Source organism: Capricornis sumatraensis, chromosome 11 (genome assembly GCF_032405125.1).
Source record: "Capricornis sumatraensis isolate serow.1 chromosome 11, serow.2, whole genome shotgun sequence".
NCBI lineage: Eukaryota > Metazoa > Chordata > Mammalia > Artiodactyla > Bovidae > Capricornis > Capricornis sumatraensis.
Window position 1 is genome coordinate 88,763,027 of NC_091079.1, and position 20,177 is coordinate 88,783,203.

General features: G+C 37.8%; 1 protein-coding gene across 1 annotated transcript in view; it reads left to right on the top strand.

Moving 5' to 3' along the window:
- The window catches only part of RAD54B (RAD54 homolog B), a 111,929-nt gene that overhangs the window by 75,287 nt on the left and 16,465 nt on the right, over positions 1-20,177 (top strand). The window contains exons 7-10 of the mRNA XM_068983889.1: positions 1,141-1,366; positions 1,608-1,815; positions 11,026-11,165; positions 13,611-13,901. Of these exons, the coding sequence (XP_068839990.1) occupies positions 1,141-1,366; positions 1,608-1,815; positions 11,026-11,165; positions 13,611-13,901 (865 nt within the window). The remainder of the gene's footprint in view (positions 1-1,140; positions 1,367-1,607; positions 1,816-11,025; positions 11,166-13,610; positions 13,902-20,177) is intronic.

The following is a 20,177-nucleotide window of genomic DNA, read 5'->3' on the forward strand; positions in this document are numbered from 1 at the left end:
TCTTCTGTCTTCTACCAATCTTGCCAGCTTCCTAACCTTGTATTTCTTTGCTTGGAATTCAGTTCAAGCCCCAGCTGTGCTGATGTGTTAATACTGATTAAGGTAGTGAATTCCTGTTTTCCTTTAAAACACTGCTCAAGGTTCATCTTCTTCAAGGGAAGCCTTCATGCTCTCTTCACTATACTTGGGTGCTGGATCAGTTTTCTCTCTGCCACTCAAACTATATCTCTTTTAGCTGGCATCTTGCAATGGCAAAATCTAAAATAATCTAAAGTAATAATAAGGGCTCTAATAATTAAAATAATAATACTGGCTAAAATTCATGTTTGTAATTTTTTCTCTACATTTCAAAGTGGAAAACAAATAAAATTGGTTTTGGTTGTTATTTCTACTTCTAAGAAACAGAATGGATTAACAAACTATACTTATATTTCCTTGATTCCTTTGGATTTTGTAACTTTTAAAGTGTTTATCTAATACCTGTCAAAGAGCTTTTAAAACTATGAAGTGGTATAAATGCCAGTTACTGATAGTATTCCTTATAATGTATAATTTTAAATTATATGAACCAAGTAGGCATGTAGGTTTTTTTTACCAAATTTTGTGTATTACGTGTATTAGATCAAATAGTGTTTAATTTTTCTTACAGGTCAAGGAGCTATTTTGGTTGAGGACTTCATTTATTGTAAGAAAATCATAAATACAAATCACTAGGTCTTTCTGGTTTATGTTTCATTACATTTTAAAGTGTTTTGATATCTAATACTGAAACTGATAAAAACTGCTCAGCTGTTAGTGATGAGAAGCACAGTTATAGTTAAATTATTTAACTGTAGATATGAAATTGGCATTTATTTCTAGTTTCTAAATATGGAATCATAGTAACAGATTTAGATTCAACTATAATTTCAATTTGTTTTAGTAATTTAGTTGACAGTAAATATATAATGAATATAATTGGCAGAGATGCAAAATGTCATAAATCAGCTGAATAAAGAGCTAGAAAATATGTTTAGTGGAGGCTAGAATTCATCCTAATTACAAAATATCAGCTTCTGGTTTTTGACTAATAGGTGATGATGTTAGGGGCATAAAATATTTTCCTTTTGTAGTTGAAGGCAATATAATTATTTCTAACAGGGTGAATGGCAGATGTGGAGCTATTCTTGCCGATGAAATGGGTTTAGGGAAAACACTGCAATGTATTTCGCTTATCTGGACCCTACAGTGTCAGGGACCCTATGGAGGCAAGCCAGTAGTAAAGAAGACACTTATTGTCACACCCGGAAGCTTGGTGAATAATTGGAGGAAAGAATTCCAAAAATGGCTAGGAATCGAAAGGATCAAGATATTTACTGTTGATCAGGTAAGAGACTTTTGAACATTTAGATTTGGTCATTTACTAAATCTCCAGCTTTTCAAATCAGTGCTGCAGTGTATGTAGTTCTCTTTTTTCTGATAGATGGAATCTTGCCTTACAATTTCGTTATGAGTTAATATATTCTAATACCTAGATAATGGTTTTCAGGAGTATGCTGCTTTTATTTAATTTCACATAGTCTTTGCCCATGATTTGTTAAAGGTTACCCTTTTTTTTTTTTTTTTAGGACCACAAAATAGAAGAATTCACCAAATCTCCATTTTATTCTGTTCTTATCATCAGTTATGAAATGTTACTTCGTTCCCTGGATCAAATTAAGAGTGTAAAATTTGATCTTCTAATTTGTGATGAAGGGCATCGTTTGAAGAACAGTACCATTAAGACAACTACAGCCCTCATTAGCCTCTCCTGTGAGAAAAGGATAATTTTAACTGGTCTGTATTTACTTTGGGTGAGATATGATGGAATTTTGCCTAATGAATATGCAGAACTTGTAGTATGATATTTGACATCCAAAGAATTGATGATACTGAGTGGAATTCATACTAATCAACCTGGGTTAGTTGAGTCTCGGTAGGATTCTGAATTATCAAATTCCTGTGTAATGTTTCCCAGATTTTGGATTCTTTGAGGAATAAACATGATGGTATTATGGTAGAGAACGTAGAATATGGGGCTAGACTGCTTGAGCTTGTTTTCCAAGTCTGACAGCTGTGCAACTTTGGGCAAGTTATACTTCTCCGTACCTCAATTTTCTTATGTGTGAAATAGACTCCTTATGTTTTGAGGGTCAAATGAGTTAATTCATGTGTAGTTCTTGGAAGACTGCCCTTACATGATAAGTGTTTAATACGAATATCCTTTATTTTTCCATGTTTGTGCTGTATGCATATGGTTTTTTGCTGGCCAAAGCTTCTAGCCCAGGTTGTCTGGAAAAGTGGGATAGACTGTACATAAATGTAACAATACTTTTCTGCCTTATCCTTTTTAGCTTAAGGCCTAGACTAAAATTAGGCCTGAATAACTCAAAGGAATTATTTTCCCATACCTCATTTTGGTCTTGTGTGGTGCTTTGAACTTACCATTTTGGTAGCAGGAGAAAAAAGTTGTCTTTACTAATGTTTGCATCCCTTCTGTTTTCTGCTCAAGACTCTTTTTGCTGATCATCTTTTATCCTTTTAGAAAGGATGGGCAGGGCATGGTTATTTTTATTGCATTATATCCCACGTCTTTGTGTCCTCCATGTGTCCTTTATGCATGTCAGAGCTCTCCTGTGATGTTAAAATGAGGGAGAAGGGGTGTGACCAACAGCTTATTCCTCCAATATACATCTTCAGGGTAGAAGTGTGCCGTGGAGCAACAGAGAAACCGCCCTCCTGCTGTGCTCTCACTGAGTTGGGCTATAGAGGGTTCCCACTTTTAAATAATTTATGGCTATTTGACTTCCAATTTGTGTAGAAGGATTGTATTACCATTACCAAATGTGATTTTTGAGACTATATATGCTTTTTAGAAATGATTTGGGGAACTGTTAAATGACCTTTACATTCTTCATATTTAGTCAAAGTGGATTCTTTATACTTCTTGACTAGCCTTGATTTTTGAAATCCTTGGGGCCAGAAAAGCAATAGAAAAAAGAGCAAAGCAGAGATTATTTCTTTTTACTGCTCAATGTGGCATCAATATTGCTTATCTAAATAGTAGTAATAGCTATAGTGTTAAAAAGATTGGCATTCAAGGGGGAAAACAAAAATAAAGAGTGAGAAATTCAGATTACTTTTGGGTAATAATAATAGAAGAATAAAAAAAAAAGAGGACTTCCCCTGGTGGCGCAGTGGATAAGAATTCACCTGCCAATGCAGGGGACACGGGTTTGGTCTCTGGTCTGGGAAGGTTCCACATGCTGTGCAGCAACTAAGCCCGAGCAGCACACCTACTGAGCCCAGGCTCTAGAGCCCAAGAGCCACAACTACCGAAGCCTGGCTAGAGCCTGTGCTCCGCAACGAGAGAAGCTCCCACAGTGAGAAGCTTGCACAGCATGATGAAGGAGTGGCCCATTTACCACAGCTAGAGAAAGCCCACACGTGGCAACCAGACCCAGACCCAGTGCAAAAAAATGGATTCTCTTCTATTTGACAATCAGATAATGTCCTTTAGCAAAAGTGAACAGTTTTACTACTATTCTCAATTATAAGAAAATACCAATTTAATTAGCATTACAAATTAAATTTTATTTTGTTGTTGTTGTTCAGTCACCCAGTCTTGTCCAACTCTTTGTGAGTCGGACAGTTTGATTCAGTGACTCCCATGCTAGTAAGATCACGCTTAAAATCTTGCATGCTAGGTTTCAGCATTAGGAGAACCAAGAAATTCCAAATGTCCAAGCTGGGTTTAGAAAAGGAAGTGGAACCAGAGATCAAATTGCCAACATTCGCTGGATCATAGAGAAAACTAGGGAATTCCAGAAGACATCTACCTCTGTTTCATCCACTACACTAAAGCCTTTGATTGTGTGGATCACAACAAACTGGAAAACTCTTAAAGAGATGGGAATACCAGACCATCTTACCTCTCTCCTGAGAAAGCTGTATGTGGGTCAAGAAGCAACAGTTAGAAACCTGTTTGGAATAACTGATTGGTTCAGGATCGAGAAAGGAGTACCGCAGGGCTGTCTGCTATCACCCTGTTTGTTTAACCTATATGCTGAGCACATCATGAGAAATGCCAGGCTGGATGAGTTACAAGCTGGAATCAAGAAAGGTGGGATAAACATCAACAACCTCAGATATGCAGATGATACCACCCTTATGGCAGAAAGTGAAGAGAACTAAAAAGCCTCTTGATGAAAGTGAAAGAGGAGAGTGAAAAAGTTGGCTTAAAGCTCAACATTCAGAAAATGAAGATCATGGCATCTGGTCCCATCACTTCATGGGAAATAGATGGGGAAACAGTGGAAACAGTGTCAGACTTTATTTTGGGGGGCTCCAAAATCACTGCAGATGGTGATTGCAGCCATGAAATTAAAAGACGCTTATTCCTTGGAAGAAAAGTTATGACCAACCTAGACAGCATATTAAAAAGCAGAGGCATTACTTTGCCAGCAAGGTCTGTCTAGTCAAGGCTGTGGTTTTTCCATTGGTCATGTATGGATGTGAGAGTTGGACTGTGAAGAAAGCTGAGTGCCGAAGAATTGATGCTTTTGAACTGTGGTGTTGGAGAAAACTCGAGAATCCCTTGGACTGCAAGGAGATCCAGCCAGTCCATTCTAAAGGAAATCAGTCCTGAATGTTCATTGGAAGGACTGATGTTGAAGCTGAAACTCCAATACTTTGGCCACCGCATGTGAAGAACTGACTCGTTTGAAAAGACCCTGATGCTGGGAAAGATTGAGGGCAGGAGGAGAAGGGGACAACAGAGGATAAGATGGTTGGATGGCATCACTGACTCGATGGACATGAGTTTGAGTGAACTCTTGGAGTTGGTGATGGTCAGGGAGGTCTGGCGTGCTGCAGTCCATGGGGTCGCAAAGAGTCAGACACGACTGAGCAACTTCACTTTCACTTTTCACTTTCATGCATTGGAGAAGGAAATGGCAACCCACTCCAGTGTTCTTGCCTGGAGAATCCCAGGAACGGGGGAGCCTTGTGGGCTGCTGTCTATGGGCTCGCACAGAGTCAGACATGGTTGATGTGACTTAGCAGTAGTGTATATATATCCATGCTACTTGCTCCACTCGTCCTGCTCTCTCCTTACCCCACCGTGACCGCACGTCCATTCTCTGTATCTGTTTCTATTCTTTCCCTGAAAATAGGTTCATCAATACCACTTTTCTAGATTTCATATATATGCATTAATATACAATATTTGTTTTTCTCTTTCTGACTTACTTCACTCTCTATAACAGGCTCTACATCCATTCACTTCACTAGAACTGATTCAAATGTGTTCCTTTTTATGGCTGAGTAATATTCCATTGTATCTGTGTACCACATTTTTATTCATTCATCTGTCGATGGGCATCTAGGTTGCTTCCATGTCCTAACTATTGTAAATAGTGCTGCAGTGAACATTGGGGTACATGTGTCTTTTAGAATTGTGGTTTTCTCAGGGTATATTCCTAGCAGTGGGATTGTTGGGTCATATGGTAGATTTATTCCTAGTTTCTTTTTTTTTTTAGGAATCTTCATATTGTTCCCCATAATTATTGTATCAGTTTACATTCCCACCAACAGTGCAGGAGGGTTCCCTTTTCTCCACATCCTCTTCAGCTTTTTTGTTTGTAGAGTTTTTGATGATGCCCATTCTGATCATTGTATTAAAACCTAGACAGTGTATTATAAAGCAGAGACATCACTTTGCTGACAAAGGTCCGTATAGTCAAAGAGAGTTGGACCATAAAGAAGGCTGAACACCAAAGAATTGATGCTTTTGATCTGTGATGCTGGAGAAGGCTTTTGAGAGCCCCTTGGACACCAAGGAGATCAAACCAGCCAATCCTAAAGGAAATCAACCCTGAATATTCACTGGAGGAACTGATGCTGAAGCTGAAACTCCAATACATTGGGCCACCTGATGTGAAGGGCCAACTCACTGGAAAAGACCCTGATGCTGGGCAAGACTGAGGGCAGGAGGAGAAGAGGGTGACAGAGGATGAGATGGTTGGATGGGCTCACTGACTCAATAGACATGAGTTTGAGCAAACTCTGGGGGGTACTGAAGGACAGGGAAGCCTGCTGTGCTGCAGTCCATGGGATTGCAAGAGTCCACACATGACTGAGTGACTGAACAGCAACAATTCTGACCAGTGTGAGGTGATACCTCATTGTAGTTTTGATTTGATTTCTCTAATAGTGATGTTGAGCATCTTTTCATGAGTTTATTAGCCATCTGTATGTCCTCCTTGGAGAAATATCTGTTTAGGTTTTCTGCCCAATTTTTGATTGGGTTTTTTGTTTTTCTGATATTGGGCTATATGAGCTGCTTATATATTTTGGAGATTAATAAATTTAATATTTTCAGTAGAAAATGATTCTGGGACTCCATTCAGAAGGACTATGCCAGTGATGACCAATAAGGTCATTTCCTTTGAGGAATTAGCATTTCTCCCTTTATTTGTGCTTTGTCTTCTTTACCTTGTTTCTGCTGTCTTTCTTTTAAAAAAATATATTCATTTATTTGGCTGCATTGGGTCTTAGTTGCAGATCTTTGCTGCATCTTGTGGGACCTTTTTTGCTGTTGTTGTTGTGTTGTTGTGGCAAGCAGGCTCTCTGGTTGTTCCGTGGCACGTGGGGTCTTAGTTCCCCAACCAGGGAACGAACTCGGTCCCCTGCCTTGCAAGGTGGATTCTTAACCACTGGACCACCAGAGAGGTCCCTGTTTCTGCTTTCCTGTCCTGGTCGCTGCTGCTCTTGAGCTGCGAATTTAGGTGAAAACTAGCACTAGGTAACCGCTCATATTTAGAAATGCTTATAGTTGGTTTTTATCTGCTCAGAATTGCCTAAATAAATTCTTTTTAATAGTGGCAGGGTATCTTACTCCCAAGGGATTTGTGTTTTCTTATGGAATTAACACTTGGTTATGAGTATGTGCAGTGCTGCACACATAACAGGTGCTCAGAAGCTGTCTGAAGAATCCAGTGAAAGGGATTTTGATATTGTTTCCTGCTCTTATCTGGCCCAGTGCTGTGAAGAATATTCAGTTAATATTTCCTGGAAAGTTTCAATATTAAAATTAAAATAAAATTTAATAGAGGTATAGTAGACTTCTAGGGCTGCCATAACAAAATAGCACGGAGTGGGTGGTACATTTCTTCAGTGACAACAGAAATGTGTTTTCCTACAGTTCTGGAGCCTGGAAGTCCAGTCTCAGGCTGTCAGCAGGCTTGATTTCTTCTGAAGCCTCTCTCCTCGCCTTGAAGATGACCGTCTGCTCGCTGGGCCCTCTCATGGCCTGTCCCCTGAGTGTGTGTATCCCTGTGTCTCTCTTTTCTTGAAAGAATACAAGTCACGTTGGATTAGGGCCTCACCCTTATTAGTTTCTTTAACTTTACCTCCTTAAAAGGCCTGTTGTCAAATATAGCCACATTGGGACTTAGGACTTCAAGATATGAATTTTGAGGGGACACAGGTCAATTCGTAACATCTCATTATGTCAAATATTACATATCCTTTATTTATAGAATAAAAAAGAAAAATATGAGATTTGAAGCAAAATTCTTATTGAAGAGTAAAAGTTAAAAATATATGCAGACATACAGATACATGTATGTACTGCTGTATTATGGGATGCTTAGAAACTAGGAAGGGAAGACATCCTTGAGTCTCAGTTTCATAATGAGCTGTTAGTGTTTTGTCATGTTTCATTATTCACACACCCACATACCACACACACACACAACATACATGCCTATTTCTTTATTTTTTGTATATATAGGGTTGGCCAAAAAGTTCGGGTTTTCCCATAAGATCATATGGAAAAACCCCAAATGAACTTTTTGGCCAATCCAGTACATACAAAATCCATCTTTACTCATTGCCACACATAATGCACATCAAAATACACTTAATGTAAACATTTTTCTATTACAGTGCCTAATTTTGAAATGTGATGAATATCTGCAGGCACTTACTTTTTTCTATGTAGACTGCTAAAAGTGGAATTATTGGACCTAAAGGAAAAATACACAGAGGAGTATGTATAAAGAGCTCTTACGCCTTTTTATGGAGATCAGAGACACGGATATAGCTGTAGGTTATTGGTAGTGTTCCTGTACTTGGGTTGGGTGGTAGATCTATGTCTCCTTAAAAGTAAACAATGAAATAAAAAGCTTTTATTGCTGGGATAGAGGTAGGGGAAGAGAAAGTTCTCTTACTTTCACTTCCATAGCTCTGAAAATAATTTTAGTAAATACAGAAACTTGAAAAATCTTTAGTGTTTCCTTTTTTTCTTGTCATTGGACATTGCTGCTGAACTTTTATTAACGTTATATTATTTGGCGGCTTCTACATGTTCCACGTAGTCTAGAATTAGAAAGGAATACTAAAAGCAGCGAGCTGGGAACTAAAGTATTTCTAGACATTTGTGACAGCTTCTCGGAATGATACTCTCCTAGTGTATTGCCTAGCTTATAGCCCCTTCTTTTCTTTTTTAAAGAGTTTATTACTTTTTTGCTGCCCAGGGTCTTTGTGGCTGTGAGTGGGCTTTCTCTAGTTGTGGAGAGCAGAGGTCACTCTTCTTTTCCATCCTCAGGCTTCTCATTACGGGGGCTTCTCTAGCTGTGGTAGTTGTGGGACCCAGGCTTAATTGCTCCCCGGTGTGTGGGATCTTCCGGGACCAGGGATCAAACCTGTGTCCTCTGTATTGGTGGGCGGATTCCTACCCACTGTACCACCAGGGAAATCCATCTTTTCTTTTCCCACTTTACTCCACTTCCTTATTATTTTTTGCCCTAAATCCTTTCCCTACCCCCTTGTGTTCCACCTTTCTTTTTTCCAGTTTTGCTTTTGCCTCTTTTCCTTGTGTCTCAGGGTGATTTCAGCTGCAAGTAACAGATACGTGAATTAAATGTGCCTGTTCTCCCACACAACTGCAAATCTAGAGTGAAGACAGGTTCCAGGGGTGACCCAGCAGCTCAACAGTGTTGTCAAGGATCCTGGTTCTTTTTGTTCTTTGCTGTGCCGTGTTTGGTGTTGACTTCATCCCCATGCTTGTAACAAGTGGCCAGAGCAGTTCCAGACATCACAGCTAGATGTGGTGATGTTTAAAGGACAACAGGGGCTGGCTCTGCCTTTTTCTCCTGACTTCCTCTTATGTCTCACTGGACAAGATGGATTGCATACTGTTGGTGGACACTGTCGGTGCCCTCCCTAGCTCCCTTTTTCTGAGCTGTCAGACCCACCCCTTAGCTGCTGGGGCTGTTGGTTAAAGAACTCTCCTGCCTTATCTGGAGAATTATTGGTTGAATGAGAGCTTCTCTCCCTTGCAGCTCGGTCAATGATGGACTTATATAGAGCAGCAAGTGGAAAATGCCAGCTCCTTCACCTTAGGATAATTTCAGGAGCAACTTTATATGGTGCAGTTTTTGCTCTAAGGCTCCCTGTAATTTAACTCAAGCTACATTGTTGGTTTCTTCCCCTGCGTTTTCTGATTCCCTTTCTCCTGAGTCATTTCTCCATAAATCATGTGTAGCTAATTTGTATCTCAGGCTCTACTTCTGAGAACCTAGTCTGAGACAAACTCTTTCTTAACATTATTCGTTGGCAAAGGGGACAGAACTACCAGGATTAGCTTGGATTAATCATTTGGATGACTGACTGGAAGCCAATCACAATGAACTGTGTACCTCTTGTTCCCTTCTTGCTTTTCCTGTTCCCCCACTTTTTTATTAATCATTGTCATGGATTCTTTTAAAGGCTTAACAAAATGCATATCAATATGAATGTATTTTCTTAACTGTGATGTGTCTAAAAATTTTTTAAACTAACTAGATGTATTAAAAAAATCAGTAAGTATTGGTCCAACCTCGGTCTACTCATTTAATTTCAAAGAAAGTGATTGTGAAACTCTCTAACATTGTAAAAGTTCGTGTTGTCTGTTACTGAAATAAGTGCATTTTAATGTACATCTTACATTATTTATATCTCTGGACAACTTTTTGTAGTCTCTTGTCTGAAACTCATCTGAAATTATGCTGTTTTACTGTGCTGATTTATATATTCATTTGACATTATTATAATTATTGAAACCTGCTAATTTTCTCTTTGAAAATTAGTTAGCCAAAAGTTATTGAGCATGTAGTATGTGCAGGGTGTATCAATCCATTAGAGTCTCTGTCACTCTTCAGGATTAGTGAAGATCCCCATTTTATCTGATTACTTTGTAATGTATTAATATTAGATACCTTTCATTGTATTTACTAAACATTAGGTACTTCACATCCTTTGTCTTTACTTTTCTTTGTAATATCACTGGGAAATTATTATCTTTCTACTTTTTTAAGTGAAAAAACAATCCCCAGTTTAACTTCAAAGAACTTAAGCAACTTTGTCCAGAGTCACATAGTTCTAATAGTAACAGATAACAGCTATGGAACATTATTGTGCTCCAGGCACTGTTCTTAGTGCATGAATTAATTCATTTAATCCTCACAACCCTAGTACTGCCATTATTATTCCTATTTTACAGCAAATAAAATTGGTATAAGTAACTTTTCAGGGTTACTCAGAGAGTAAGTGATACAGGTGGGATTTGAACCCAAATAGTCAGACTCTCCCTGGAGGAGGGCATGGCAACCCGCTCCAGTATTCTTGCCTGGAGAATCCCCATGGACAGAGAAACCTGGTGGGCTACAGTCCATGGGGTCACAAAGAGTCAAACACAACTGAGTGACTAAGCACACAGCACAGTCAGACTCTAGAGCCTGTACTTTGCCAAGATGCTGTACTAAATAAGACTTCAGTTCACAGTTACAACCGGAGTTAAAAATTTATATGATTATTAATTTTCAAAAACTTCGTTTAGCTGCCCTTTCTTAACTTGAGACTTTGCTTATATGTAGTCCTCTTAGGGAAGAGAGTACAAATTTCTTTAAACAACTGATACTGTAAAATACAAACTTGACCTTCTGATCACTTTTATCTCTTTAGGTACTCCAGTTCAGAATGATCTCCAAGAATTTTTTACATTAATTGATTTTGTAAATCCAGGAATATTAGGCTCTTTGTCAGCTTATCGAAAAATATATGAAGAACCCATTATTATATCAAGACAACCTTCTGCTTCTGAGGTATAGTTTACTTTAATAAGTAGGTTAAAAATGACCAGTTTATCTAGGAAAATCATCTGTAACTTGGGTATTATTTTAATTTAGGAAAAAATAAATTAGTAGAGTGAACTTTTTATTTTCTGCACAATCTTTCAACTTCTCTTGCATTTCTTTGTAAAATGACATTATTATCACTTTAAAAACATTCATTGGTAGGTACTTGACAAAGACTTATAAATGATAGTAAACATATAAAAATGTTTACTGATTTTGAAAAATGTAAATAACTGTGAAGTGATTTTTGTACTTTTCTATTGATGTTTTAGTTGGTTCGATTTGCATTGTAATAGGAAATGTACTTAAGAATACTGTCCTCTACTGGTTGAAATAAAAATTGGTATGATTGGAAGATAGTTTGCCAATATGTATAAAAAGCTTTAAATTTGAATGTATCTTGTGGCCTATAAGTACCAGCTTTAGGAATTTATTATAAAGAAATAGACATAGATTTTTATTAAATGCTTAAAGGTTTAGCTTTAAGGGTAAAAAAAAATTAGATAAAACTAAGGAAAACAAACTAGTTGGAAATAAACATTTCTGAAGATAGGAAAATCTAAGTTAGATGCTACATGTTGTATATTTCATTGCATCTAGGATACTGTTAATTCTAGGATGCACCATTATTTTTTGTACCAGTAGCAAAACATACTATCAGTTTTAATTGTAAGAAGTCATCAATTGTAAAAGCATCCTATTTCAGAGAAGTTAAAGTGAGAAAAAAAGTAAATCTCAGAATTAATACAATACTGTGATTAGTTAACAGATAGTTACTGAGCATTTTCCATGAACCAGGAACCATATAAAAATAATTATTTCATATATTTCATAGAAAGGAAAATGTTTATGATACATTATTTATTTATTTATTATTTTTTTAATTTTTATTTTTACTTTATTTTGCTTTACAATACTGTATTGGTTTTGCCATACATTGACGTGAATCCACCACGGGTGTACATGCGTTCCCAAACATGAACCCCCCCTCCCATCTCCCTCCCCATAACATCTCTCTGGGTCATCACTGTGCACCAGCCCCAAGCATGCTGTATCCTGCGTCGGACATAGACTGGCGATTCAATTCTTACATGATAGTATACATGTTACAATGCCATTCTCCCAAATCATCCCACCCTCTCCCTCTCCCTCTGAGTCCAAAAGTCCGTTATACACATCTGTGTCTTTTTTGCTGTCTTGCATACAGGGTTGTCATTGCCATCTTTCTAAATTCCATATATATGTGTTAGTATACTGTATTGGTGTTTTTCTTTCTGGGTTACTTCACTCTGTATAATCGGCTCCAGTTTCATCCATCTCATCAGAACTGATTCAAATGTATTCTTTTTAATGGCTGAATAATATTCCATTGTGTATGTGTACCACGCTTTCTTATCCATTCATCTGCTGATGGACATATGATACATTATTTAAAAATAAGATCACATTCATTTATTTTCCCAGTATTTACATATAAAATCCCTGAAGTGGGCCAAATACTAAGCTCCAGACATGGGGGACTATGATGATAAACCAAACTGGTTTCTAGTTTCCATGATGCTTTATTGTTTGAGATCATGTTTTTTGTAACAAACAAAAATAAAACATCTATTTGCATATTTATGTAAACAAAATGATTTTGAAGATATTTGTAAAAAGTTTTGACAACATTTGCTATTTCTGGTTAATGAAAGTTGGCTTTAATTTTCTTATTTTTGCATCACTGTATCTTCTGACCTGTGACCCAGTTTTTATGGAAGAAAAATCGAAAATAGTTTTAAAATATAAGGGAAATATCCCACGATCTATATAAAAACAAATATTTACTTATACTGTGAAGATTCTAATGTAGAAGATTAGAAGATTCTATGAAGAGAATTTAAACATATATTTCACTCATACTGTATTTTGACTTTAAAGATGTACAATTATATAATGAACAATGTGTAATGATTTTGAAAGAGTCAGCAGTGCCTTGTGCCAGTAATTTCTTAAAGGCTTAGTTTTAGGATCAGTAACTTGTCAAAATATTTTCTTCCAAGAATTTGCTCTTTTAGTGCTTTGATAATGATTTTAAGACTATTGTACCATCGTATCTTCACATAAAAGCTTACTTTCAGATAATTCAGTTTGTAGATTATTGATTTCCAGTGGTTCTCAGTGGTGGCAATAGCCAAACAAGCAATGATTCGAAGACTGTGGCTTCACTTAATTAAATGATTATACTAAACATTTAAAGAGATGATTGTTGGTTTTTCTGTTCTAAACTGTATTTCAAATAATTTTTGTTTAAAAAAAATCTGAAGGGAAGCAATTAGTAAATATTTGATCATGATAAAATGTTTAATATTTTTTTTAACTACATGTATTATTTTTGTCTAAAACACTTTTAAGTCTACTCTTTTTCCGTAGGAAGAAAGGGAGTTAGGAGAGCAAAGAGCAGCTGAACTTACTTGCCTCACTGGACTCTTCATCCTTAGACGAACCCAAGAAGTCATAAATCAATATCTCCCTCCTAAAATAGAGAATGTAGTCTTTTGCCGACCAGGAGCCCTACAGATTGCACTTTATAGAAAACTGTTAAATTCTCAGGCCGTCAGATTCTGTCTTCAAGGATTGTTGGAAAATACTTCTCATCTAATATGTATCGGAGCTCTTAAAAAACTGTGCAATCACCCCTGCCTTTTGTTCTGCTCAATAAAGGTAAGTAGTGTGTGAGACTGTGTCAGGAATATGAGCTGAGGGTTCTATGTCATATGAACCCGAGAGGGCAGATGAGACTGATCTCTGAGGTTACATTTGTGTGTTTTCCCAAAGCTGTGCAGCCTCTCCAGTGTGATTCTTCTCTGGAGCTCCTCCATGCTTCTGCTTGTTCTTCAGAGCATGTCCTTATTCATGGAGCTGAACGAGGGGTGAACTGGGCTTCAGGGTCTTCCTTCTGGATTTTGTGTCCCATGCCCCCTACTGCCTCACCTAATGCTTGGTCCTGGTTTCCCTTCCTATTTTATGTTAATAAAGCCAGTCACTTTGTTTGGTTTGACACATACAAAATCCACCATTAAGAAATAATTTACTTTTTCCTCATTGTAGAAGTAATACATGATTATTGTCTAAAATTTATGAAAATCACAAAGAAGAAAATAAAAATCATCTACTGGTTAGAATGTAAATTGGTTCAACTGGGAGACAGTTTAGTAATGTGTATCAAAGACCTTAAACTTTTATGTAACTTGTGGCCTGGCAATACCACTTTGAGAAATTTGTTATAAAGAGGTAAAGCTCTTCAGTTAGAGAAAATCACATTTGGTATTAATAATAATAATCTTAGTTGATGCTTATTAAACATTTACATTACATTTACACTAAGTACTTTTCAAATACTGTTTTACTTATTCTTCATAGAATTTTATGGAATAAGTATTATTACCATCCCCATTTTTTGGTGAGAAAATAGGAGCTTAAAGATACACATGTGTAGTGTTTTTCTAGAGAAACAATTGTAATGATGCTATGCTTATTATTTAAAAATCTGTTTTTTAAACTAAATAAATTATAGTCATTTCCCCACATTAGATGCCTTCTACAAATATGGTTTTTAATAGCCACATAGTTGAGCTGTCCATTTGGATTTGAACATAAGGCAGTTTGGGCTACAGTGAGAACTTTCTGTTTGGGAGTTGAAACTAAGTACAGTCCCTACTCTGATGTTGTTCAGTTCAGTTCAGTTCAGTTCAGTCGCTCAGTCCTGTCCGACTGTTTGCGACCCCATGAATTGTAGCACGCCAGGCCTCCCGTCCATCACCATCTCCCAGAGTTCATTCAAACTCAGCGTCCATCGAGTTGGTGATGCCATCCAGCCGTCTCATCCTCTGTTGTCCCCTTTTCCTCCTGCTCCCAATCCCTCCCAGCATCAGAGTCTTTTCCAATGAGTCAACTCTTCGCATGAGGTGGCCAAAGTACTGGAGTTTCAGCTTTAGCATCATTCCTTCCAAAGAACACTCAGACTGATCTCCTTCAGAATGGACTGGTTGGATCTCCTTGCAGTCCAAGGGACTCTCAAGAGTCTTCTCCAACACCACAGTTTAAAAGCATCAATTCTTTGGCACTCCACTTTCTTCACAGTGCAACTCTCACATCCATACACGACCACTGGAAAAACCATAGCCTGGACTAGACGGACCTTTGTTGGCAAAGTAATGTCTCTGCTTTTGAATATGCTACCTAGGTTGGTCATAACTTTTCTTCCAAGGAGTAAGCGTTTTTTAATTTCATGGCTGCAATCACCATCTGCAGTGATTTTGGAGCCCCCCAAAAATAAAGTCTGACACTGTTTCCACTGTTTCTCCATCTATTTCCCATGAAGTGATGGAGCCAGATGCCATGATCTTCATTTTCTGAATGTTGAGCTTTAAGCCAACTTTTTCACTCTCCTCTTTCGATGTTGTTACTTAGTCGCTAAGTCATGTCCAACTCTTTGCAACCGCATTGACTGCAGCATGCCAGGCTTCCCTGTCCTTCACTATTTCCTGAAGTTTGCTCAAATTCATGTCCATTGAGTCAGTGATGCTATCTAACCATCTCATCCTCTTTTGCCCCCATCTCCTCCTGCCCTCAGTCTTTCCCAGCATCAGGGTCTTTTCCATTGAGTCAGCTCTTCACATCAGATGGCCAAAGTATTGGAGCTTCAGCTTCAGCATCAGTCCTTCCAGTGAATATTCAGGGTTGGTTTTCTTCAGGATTAACTAGTTTGATGTCCTTGCAGTCCAAGGGACTCTGAAGAGTCTTCTCCAGCACCACAATTCAAAAGCATCAATTCTTTGATGCTCAGTCTTCTTTATGGTCCAACTCTCACATCCTTACATGACAGCTGGAAAAACCATAGCTTAAACTATATGAACCTTTGTTGGCAAAGTGATGTCTCTGCTTTTTAATACATTCTTTAGGTTTGTCATAGCTATTTTTCCAAGGAGCAAGCGTCTTCTAATTTTCTGGCTGCAGTCACTGTCCGCTATGATTTTGGAGCCCAAGAAAAGAAAATCATCACTGTTTCCACTTTTCCCCCTTCTATTTGTCATAAAGTGATGGGACCGGATGCCATGATCTTAGTTTTTTAAATAGTCTTAGCTTTTTCACCCTCCTCTTTCACCCTCAACAAGAGGCTCTTTAATTCCTCTTTGCTTTCTTCCATGAGAGTGGTATCATCTGCATATCTGAGGTTGTTGGTATTTCTCCTGGCAGTCTTAATTCCAGCTTGTGATTCATCCAGCCCTGCATTTTGCATGATGTACTCTGCATATCATGCAAAGTACATTGGAAGGACTGATGCTGAAGCTGAAACTCCAATACTTTGGTCATCTGATGTGAACAGCTGACTCATTGGAAAAGTCCCTGATGCTGGAAAAGATTGAGTGCAAAGGAGAAGAGGGCGTCAGAGGATGAGACTGCTGGATGCCATCACCAATGCAGTGGACATGAACTTGGGCAAATTTTGGGAAATGGTGAGGGATAGAGAGGCCTGGAGTGCTGCAGTCATGGGGTCACAAAGAGTCAGACACGACTGGGCAACTGAACAACAGCAACAGCTCTGCGTGTAAGTTAAATAAGCAGCGTGACAGTATACAGCCTTGACATACTCCTTTCCCAATTTTGAACCAGTCCATTCTTCATGTCTGGTTCTAACTGTTTCTTCTTGACCCTGCATACAGGTTTCGCAGGAGACAGGTAAGGTAGTCTAGTATTCCTGTCTGTTTAAGAATTTTCCAGTTTGTTGTGATCCATGCAGTTAAAGGCTTTAGCACAGTCAATGGAGCAGAAGTAGATGTTTTCTCTATGATCCAACAAATGTTGACAGTTTGAGTTCTGGTCTCTCTGCCTTTTCTAAACCCAGCTTGGACTCTGAAAGTTCTTGGTTCACCTATGGTTGAATCCTAACTTGAAGGATTTTGAGCGTGACTTTGTTAGTATGTGAAATGAGCACAATTGTAGGATAGTTTGAACATTCTTTGGCATTGCCTTTCTTTGGGATTGGAATGAAAGCTGACCTTTTCCAGTCTTGTGATCACTTGTGGTCAGCAAATATTGACATACTGATGGCAGCACTTTAGCATCATCTTTTAGGATTTGAAATAGCTCATCTGGAATTTCATCACCATCACTAGCTTTGTTTGTAGTGATGCTTCCTAAGGCCCACTTGACTCCAGGATATCTGGCTCTAGGTGAGGGATCACACCATTGTGATTTTCTGGGTCATATAAGACTTTTTTTGTATAGTTCTTCTGTATGTTTTTACCACTTCTTTTTAATCTCTTCTGCTTCTGTTAAGTCCTTACCATTCCTGTCCTTTATGTGCCCATCTTTGCATGAAATGGTCCCTTGCTATCTCCAGTTTTTTTGAAGAGATCTCTAGTCTTTCCCATTCTATTGTTTTCCACTATTTGTTCTCATCGTTCACTTAAGAAGGCTTTGTTATCTCTCCTTGCTATTCTCTAGAATTCTGCATTCAGTTTGGTATGTCTTTCCCTTTCTCCCTTGCCTTTTGCTTCTCTTCTTTCTCAGATATTTGTAAAGTCTCCTTAGACAACCACTTTGCCTTGGATTTCTTTCTCTGGACTACCTATTTAACTAAAAGCAAGTTTAACCATGGCCAAGTTATGTCTGTGAGCCTTAGTTTGTCTTAAGTGGAAGACAGAGATAATAATAACCTCCTGATAATGTTATTAGGGCAATTTGACGAAAGAATATAGAAAGAACCTAGCAGAATGCCTGGTGGTGGAAGTTGTACAGTAACTGTTAATACCCTATTATCCCCAACTCACCCTTAATTTTTCTTCTTTTATTTTTCTTTAAACAGTAAAATAATTTGCAAACAAATGAAAAGAAAACCTGTGGGTGCTATGTTATGCGGAGGTCGTTAATTATGTATTTAGGAGATGTCGTGTTCTGTCACATTTCTCTATGTTTATTCCTACAGTGGATTATATTTACATAGTTTATCATAGAAGAAGTCATCTTTCTATAACTCTGCAGTCAACAGGATTATAACAATTTATTAAGCAACTTTTAAAGGAACAGATTCTGTACACATTGATAAAAATTAAACTCTTTGGGCATGATGCCCAGCAAAAAAAGAAGCCAGAATTCTTCCTTAAAAGAAAAAACCTATGATGGCCCAGAATGTACCGCTTACCTAATAACAGGCAGAGTATACTACAAACTTCAACTAGAGTACATAATTTACTGTCCCTCTAACATCATAGCAAGTAAGGATCAATAAAAAAATGACTGAAATGAGCCTTTCACACATATAAGTAATCTTTAAGCAATGGCTTTATAAATGTTTTCCATCTGAAACTAGATTGTTTTCCCAAGTTCAGTCAAAATGATGGGTTTCTCTTCAGGAAATGTGCATGGATATAACCAATAAAAATATTATAAGTCACAACTTGTAAGAGTTGTGTATTTCTGTGTATCTTCTTATATATGATGTATGTGTATCTTCTTATAAGGAGAGTATTGGGTTGCACAGAGTCAGAGAAGAGATTGCCCTGTCTAGTTGATTTGGGAAGTCTAACTGGTAAATCTCTGTGATGCACCTCCGTGAATCAGGCTGTCTCAGCATAAAAGTGTTACCTGTTAATTGATTCTTAATTAGGAGTATACATTACAGTCTTCAGGGAAGCTCTTAAGAGTACATTTGTCCACTCCAGACACTTGTGAGCCAGTTCAGATTCTCTGAGAGTAGGACCCAGTGGTGAAGATTTTGAAAAAGCTTCCCCAAGTGATTCTGATTATGTGCTCCTGGCTAAGAACTCCTGTACCTTAGCATCATTCATCTCCCTTGTATTTTGGTTTAATGTTCACCAGACAACTTAGTGCTAATAACTTGGCTTCCCCATGGACCGTTTATAGGACAGAATACATAGACCAATCGATTTAAACAGGCAGGTCTCATTTATAGGTCAATAAATTTATATAACTTATAGTCTGATTTAGTCTCTTAATTTGGTTAGTATGGCTCATTTCCCTAGAGCTTAAGCATATGCAAGTTTCTGAACATGAAAAGCTGTAGATTAGACCCAGGGTCTGTCATCCTTTGATAACCCTGCCAAGGTGTAGGCATTGGAGTAGGAAACCTAACCCAAAGCAGCCAGCAACCATCTCTCCTCTCATATATATCCAAGTTACGTAACTATCTTAGGGTTCCAAGTATTTTTAATCAAGTGATGTTACATAAATATTGCTATGTTTTGGGAATAAGCCAAGTTAAAATTAGTACTTTGTGCCAAGCATTTTATGCTACAGGATTCACTGCCCTTAGGATGTTTCTAGTATTATTAATGAAAGATTACAACACACATTAAAGCATTAGGGAATTATAAAAAAAATTAATTGTACAACTAAATAAATTCAAAGTTGAAATGTACTGTGTAACCATAAAGTTTTAAGACTCAATGTCCCCAAAAAGGTGTCTGTGAGTAATCAGGTGGAATTTGCATTGGGTCCTCAAGTGTTGATAGGAGTGGGATAATTGGGCAAAATAAAAAAGTGATGGAACATTTCCAGGCAGGGGGCATAGGCAGAACAAAGTTTCAAGAACAGTGATAAATCCGGTAAATGTGGGAGAGAGTGAGGAGACTGCCAATCCCAGAAATTTAATCTAAAAAAGTGATGCAGTCATTGACAAATGTAATCTCCAGTCTTGTGTTCACATGTTAGTTTTGGCAGGGGAATTTCGGAGGTGGTGATAATCTTTTTGGAATAATATACAAAAACTTTTTGTAAAAAAGCCAAAATACTGTAACTAACAGTAAATTTCTCTGTTAACATGTTGGCAGAATTATTCCTTCTTGTAGAAGAAGTGGATAAGATTGAGGCAACTGTTGTGTTTGAGTTTGAGTATCACCTGGGAGGTGCTGTGTGAGCCTGCAAATCAGGAGAGAAAAGGAACAGCAGGGAGTGAAGGAGAGAAGAAGAGAGAAA